At 40.9% G+C, this 7,034-nt stretch overlaps 1 protein-coding gene across 1 annotated transcript in view; it reads left to right on the forward strand.

Moving 5' to 3' along the window:
- The window catches only part of kif26bb (kinesin family member 26Bb), a 104,213-nt gene that overhangs the window by 4,516 nt on the left and 92,663 nt on the right, over positions 1 to 7,034 (forward strand). The window contains exon 2 of the mRNA XM_037686076.1: positions 4,140 to 4,595. Within this exon, the coding sequence (XP_037542004.1) occupies positions 4,140 to 4,595 (456 nt within the window). The remainder of the gene's footprint in view (positions 1 to 4,139; positions 4,596 to 7,034) is intronic.

The following is a 7,034-nucleotide window of genomic DNA, read 5'->3' on the forward strand; positions in this document are numbered from 1 at the left end:
CTATATTTCATTCTACTGTATTCTATTTTATTCTACTCTATTCTATTTCATTCTACTCAATTCTATTTTACTCTATTCCTTTCTACTCTATTCTATTTTATTATATTCTACTATATTCTATTCTATTATGTTCTATTCTACTCTACTATATTTCATTCTACTGTATTTTATTTTATTCTACTCTATTCTTTTTCATTCTACTCTATTCTATTTTTCTCTATTCCTTTCTACTTTATTCTATTTTATTATATTCTACTATAGTCTATTCTATTCTTTTCTACTTTATTCTATTCTACACTGTTATATTTTATTTACTCTGTTTTACTCTATTCTGTTCTATTCTACTCTGTTCCTTTATATTTATTCTATATTCTTCTACTCTATTCTACTCTAGTCAGTTATATTCTACTCTATTCTATGTTATTCTATTCTATTATACTCAATTCTAATATATTCTACTTTTTTCTAATCTACTTTTTTCTATTTTATTGTACTGTACTATATTCTAGTCTGCTCTATTCTACTCTATTCTGTTCTATTTTATTCTACTCTATTCTCTTCTATTCTAATCTATTCACTTCTATTCTATTCAATTTTATTCTACTGTATTCTATTCTACTCTGTTCTATTTTATTCTACTACTATATTTTACTTTATTCTGTTTTATTCTACTCTGTTCTATTTTAATCTAATCTACTCTATTTTTCCTCTATTTTATTCAACTCTTTTCTACTCTGTTCTATTTTATTCTATTCAACTTTATTCAACTTTATTCTATTCTATTCTATTCTATTCTATTCTATTCTATTCTATTCTATTCTATTCTATTCTATTCTATTCTATTCTATTCTATTCTACTCAATTCCTTTCTATACTGTTCTATTTTCTTCTATTTTACTTTACTCTGTTCTATTTTCTTCTACTCTATTCTACTCTATTCTATTATATTCTACTCTACTTTGTATTTTGTTTTATTTTATTCTATTCTATTATTGTCTATTATATTCTACTCTATTTTATTTTATTCTATTCTATTCTAATATACTCTATTCTGTTCTACTCTACTATATTATATTCTATATATTATACTCTAGAGAACAAGTTATCTTTGGACACGCTTCAAAACGTTCTCATTTTTTTCTGAATTTCTTACAGTTTATTTTAAATTCCTAAAATAAATGGTAAATGGACTGTACTTATACAGCGCCTTTCTATCTTATTTCAAGATACTCAAAGCTCTTTACACGACAATCTGTGTCCTCATGTACCCATTCATACAGCTCTATACTAGATTTCTACAAAGATAACTGAACAAATCATTCTAAAGAGACTAATCAGAGCTTTATCACATTCAGACACTGATGGGACACACATCAGAGGCTATGAGGGGTTCAGTGTTTTGCCCAGGGACACTTCAGCATGTGACTGCTGGTGGATTCGAACCCCCAACTCTTGCATTGGAGGACGACTGCTCTAACCACTCAGCCACAGCCGCCCCACAATTTTATTTTTAGAACTTGTTTCTTTAATGTGAAGATTGAATACTTTCTTTGTCTTCACACTTTTGTATGCTTGAATATTGTTTAGGCAAATCAATATGAGTAAACCTCGATATTCTTTTTCTCAAACTAAATGCATAAAGAATGAAACGGCTCCTTCTTTGTGGCAGAATCGACACATTTCACTCTTGCCCGGTGTTTTAATGCTCATGAGGACACACAGGTCTCACACAGGCCCGTCGTCGTCATCATCCATCACTCAGACCTCCAACAACGATGCAAAGCAGACACATTCCTGCGCGAGTGCTTTCAGATGGCCATGAATATTTCATTGCAGCATCCCCGTGTCGTCCTCGGTCCTGCCCCGCCGAGGAGACAATATTTATTTTTGTCCTCTTAAGTGGGAAGGCTGGACGTCCGCCTCCATGACTTTAGGGAGGGGCCACAGTGAGGGATGGCTGGTGCTGCAGATGTGGTCAGGAGAAATCTGATAAGCCAGTTAGCTCCCTTCAGGTTTATTGATCAGGAGTGGGCATTCTCAAAAGCACCATGACTCTATGAAGTCATCTTTAACAGGTTGGCCAAGATTGTAGTCCTCTTATCTGAGACATTTGATCTGAAACTGCCTGTTCCAGTTCCTTTTTCACATATGTGACCTACTTACTGCTGCTCTTTGCAAAATGTGGCTTATTTAAACATTTCATGACTATGTTCAGTTTAGTGAGGCGTTCAGTGTCCCTCTACAGGAGACACGGGGCTTTAGAGACAGTAAAGGCTGTTACGTACTTCACCAGACGTGTCAAAGGTTACTCTCACTGTAGCAGTTGCATGATAGAAATGATGCTTCTGTTCTTGTTCTGCCTCCGAGAACAGTTCTGTGCACAGGATCCTGGGAGAACCTTTCTCTCACAGCACCAAGTGTATGCTTAGCCAGAACTTCAAGGGCTTGTTTCTGTGCAGCATTGTTGCCAGATATACACTAACTATTTTTATACAGTATTTAGGGTTAGCATGCAGAAGTATGCAAAAGTGCAAATGCATTTTTTTTTTGCAAAAGTATGCAAAAAAATAGTTAATAAAAAGCTCCTCACATGCCTCCACCCTCATTTGCCTCTCTCTGGGCTGTTGAGCAAGGCCCTTAATCTGCTCCACTGGGCACCTTAGATGGCAGCTCTCTGCTCCACAGAGCTGTGGTAGCTCAGTGGTCTGTGGTTGTGTCAGGAAGGACATCAGGCGTAATAATAATCACCAAGTCTTTGTGTGAGTTAGTTCGTTGTGGTGACTCCTGAAGCAGGGAACAGTCAACAGAAGTTATTAAAAAGCTCAATTATACAATAGTTTTTGCGTTCTGTTCACCAAGAAATAACTTTTTATTCACGTGAACGTCCCACGTTTCATGAGAAGGTTTAATGCAACCACCCAGACCACGAGCTGAGCGGTAGCCCGGCGTCCCATCAACAACCTCAACACAGCAGCTGCCTGACTCGGATCAGATGTTCGAGTACGTTAGAAAGGACAGCATCTTTACAACTGCGCCGGCTAAACTCATAAAGAACGTCAAAGAACTCGTGGAAGGAGATGGACGATTTGTTGTGGAGACAACACAGAGACAGTTCATGGTGGTGTGGTCTGGGAGAGGTACCTCACCCAGGCAGCATTCTCCTCCATCATACCACCATCTAACTGGAAATCAACATCTACTCTGCCAGCCGTGCTCGACACGTGCACCATGGGAAGTTTACCAGGTGTTCGCGTTACAGTTTCTCTTTAGAGTAAAGAGCTCCTCACCATGTCAGGGAGAACAGAGGTCTTACGTGTCATCATGTTGCAGCCTTAAGAAGGAGGCGGTTTTGTGCTGGATTCTGGGTTTGATCTGTTACAGAAACACAAAGGATGGCGAATCAATCACAGAAAATATGCACTGTTTATCTGCTAAATGAGTTGAAAGAACACATCCATCCATCCATCCATCCTTCCTTTTTGGGTGCCCATATCCAGCAGTCACTGTATGAGAGGTGGGAGACACCCTGGACAGGTCTCCAGTCCATCACAGGGACACCTGGACAGGTCTCCAGTCCATCACAGGGACACATAGAGACAAACAACCATTCACTCTCTCACCTATGAACAATTCGGAGTCACCAATCAGCCTAACATGCATGTTTTTGGTCTGTGGGAGGAAACTGGAGTACCTGGAGAAAACCCACGCAGCACGGAGAGAACATACAAACTCCACCCAGAAGGGTCCCCAGTCGGGATTTGAACTGTCGACCTGCTTGATGAGAGGTAGCAGCTCTACTAACTGCTCCACCGTGCTGCTGTTAATGAACATTTCTCTTGGTTAATTCAACCTTTTTTCTTGATGGCTATAAATTCAGTTTCATAACGTCTCCAGTCTATTTGTGTTTTACTGCATTTACTGTAGGTTATAAGAATTTTAAATTCAGCCTTTTCGTAACTCAGTCTGCACATATTGATCACCCATATGGGTTATCTTTGTCAAATATTATAACGGTTGTATATTTTTTCTTTGTGTGTACTTTATTGTCATCGTTTCCATTTTGGTGTGAGACCAGGTGGAAAGTACAAGCCAAGGTGCTCTGAAACTCATTTCTGCTTCCATTTTCACAAACTCTGCAGGACACCAGTGACCTGTCAGTCTTTCTGCATGAGCACATTCGTGTCCACAGTCGTCTCAACACAGAGTCCAGGGACAGAGACAGGGAGCTGGGTCAGTGCGGATCCTGCGGCACCAACCCGGACCAGCTGAAGCAGGAGGCCATCCACCTGGCTCTGAGCCGCGGCCGCTCGATGGCTAAACCTTTGTTTGAAGCCAGCCCTGGGGCCGGAGCAGTGCTAGGACAGAGTGAGACCAAGCGTGGAGACAATGTCTCAAGGGATGCTGGGCATCAACCTCACAGTCCTCGTGTCCCGCAGAGCCCCAGGACGCCTCAAAGGACTCCCCACACCCTAAGACGGAGAGGGCCCAAGCTCCCCAACCCTGACATGGACCGCTGGGTGGAGGAGCAGCAGCAGCTGGTGGCCTCCACGTCTGGGTCCAGTGCAGATGGTGTCACCCTACATTCCTACCATAAGGTACCCCTGAAAGCCTTCTGCAAGCCCCGCCCCCCTCTTTAATGAGCTGTGGGAGTAATGCATGTCTTTATGAGAGCTCGTCAGCAGATGAATCATGGATGGGTCTCAGCTCGTTCTTTAAGAGTCCCTCGCTAATGGAATGGAATCAGGTCATGATTCAGCCGTCATAAAGGCTCGCCAGTCAAAAAGCACTTGTGATCAATAGGTGGTGGAGGGGGCAGCCATATTTAAAATTGCTGCTGGTGAAATATGCATTTGTGCGATGAAAGCTGCTGTAAAGTGGGCCTGCCCCTCCCCCACCTCCCCAAGTGACGGAACCGAACCCGACAAGGTGAAGCAGACAAACACATTTAAAATCCTCCGTGCACCGCAGTGATTTGTTTTGTGATGATCCTCGTTCATGTTACATTTTATTTATACTTTTAAAACCCAGAACTTTACGACCTGAGCAGCTGCGGGTAAGCCCACGTCTTCTCTTCATAAAATTATGCAAAATAAATAGAATATATGGCAAATAAACATTTCAAACTGTAATTAACATGTTGCATTCATTAAAAAAGAACATTAAATTCATTTTGTATAAAAACCACTGCTGAAGGTGAGTCCAAAAATATATATTTTTAATCTTATTTTTCTGTCTTGCTTGTCCAAGTGTACAAAGTTGTAAACAACATAAAATACTGTAAACACAACAACTGCACCTCCTGTGAAACTGCAGTGAATGCTTATTGTTGAATGATTGTTGCTGAAATCAGCTGAAAAGGTTTCACCTCTGAACTGTTCATGCGAGGCGAGTTTGAAAAGACATTTGCTGAGAGCAGAAGAAAAACAGCTGAAATGTGTAGAAAAGGCTGAAAAGAGCAGTAATGTAGCCGACATGAACAGATTATGTTGAAATGGGCAGAGAGGCTGAAGAGATTACAAAAAGCTGAAATTTTCAGAAAAGTTTAAATTAGTGGAAAGAATCACAAAAGGCAGAAATGAGCAAAAAAAAATAAAATAAAAGGTCAAAATTAGTAGAAAAATACCTTGAAAGTAGCCGAAAAGCAGAAAAAAGCTGAATTTAGCTGAAAGAAGCTGAAATGAGCAGTAGAAGTTTTAAACAGCAAAGTCTGAGGGCTCCATTCATTTTCCGTGAGAAAAACATGTCTGAAAAGGCAAAATATTTCAAAAAGTAAAACTTGCACGAGTACCAGAAGTCTCAGCAGGAAAGTTCTGAATGAGCCGAATGTTTTGAGACATGAACTGTTGAAACAGAACAAAAACTGAGGAGCGAGTAACGCGACGATAAACATGCAGAAGAAAACCGCATCTCAATAGTGAGAATAATTTATAAACATTTTCACAATAATGAAATTAATCTTTAAGTGTATGCATTGAATTCTCATACTTTTACAAAAGAAATATCCATCCATCCATTTTCTTTTCCCGCTTATTCCATTTTGGGTCACGGGGGTCGCTGGTGCCCATGTCCAGCAATCACTGTGCGAGGGGCGGGGTACACCCTGGACGGGTCGCAAGTCCATCACAGGGACACAAAGAGACAAACGAGACAAACAACCATTCACTCTCTCACTCACACCTAGGGACAATTTAGAGTTACCAATCAGCCTAACATGCATGTTTTTGGACTGTGGGAGGAAACCGGAGCACCCGGAGAAAACCCACGCATGCACGGAGAGAACATGCAAACTCCACCCAGAAAGGCCCCTGGACCGGGGTTTGAACCGGGGACCTGCTCGCTGAGAGGCAGCAGCTCTACCAGTTGCGCCACCGTGCTGCCAAAAGAAATATATTTTTGTTAATTTTAGCAATAAATGTCAGTTTTTCTACTTAAACCCAAACAAAGCTTTCATGTCAGACACTGGAAAAAAGGGTTTAAATATCAGTTGGGGGGGGGGGGGGGGTGGTAACTTGTGCTTACAGCAGCACGTACATCCTGCAGGATTGCATGCCTATAAATCATGTTGTGTCGCTTGTTCTAGAGTTATTTCATGCTTTAAGAATGACTGTGTGCAGTGGAGTGGTCGTAAATGGGCCGTCTTGTCATTTTCAAAGTGATGTTTGAACAGACAGTTTTCAGAACTTTATCAACCACAGCCACAGAGCATCAGAATCAGAATCAACTTTAATACATTCCAGTGCAGCCGTCCAACAAGGGTAGACGGAAATGCACGGAGGTTGCAGCTTCGTGTGAAGCACTACTCTTATCACTTAGATAAGAAAAGAGAATAAAAACATGAGGAAAGAAGGTATAAAAAAAGATCTCTCACACTGTGTCCTTGAGACACAGGGCACAGTGTAAGGTAGCAAAAAACGACCTCAGCACAAACAACATAGATAGACATCTTGAGGAAGCCGACAAAGGCGGTGAGATTGGCAGTGAGCACAACCAGGAAGTTCCATAGTCCTGATAAAGATGGCACAGTGTCTATCAGC

Source organism: Nematolebias whitei, chromosome 12 (genome assembly GCF_014905685.2).
Source record: "Nematolebias whitei isolate Nwh7 chromosome 12, NemWhi1, whole genome shotgun sequence".
Classification (NCBI taxonomy): domain Eukaryota; kingdom Metazoa; phylum Chordata; class Actinopteri; order Cyprinodontiformes; family Rivulidae; genus Nematolebias; species Nematolebias whitei.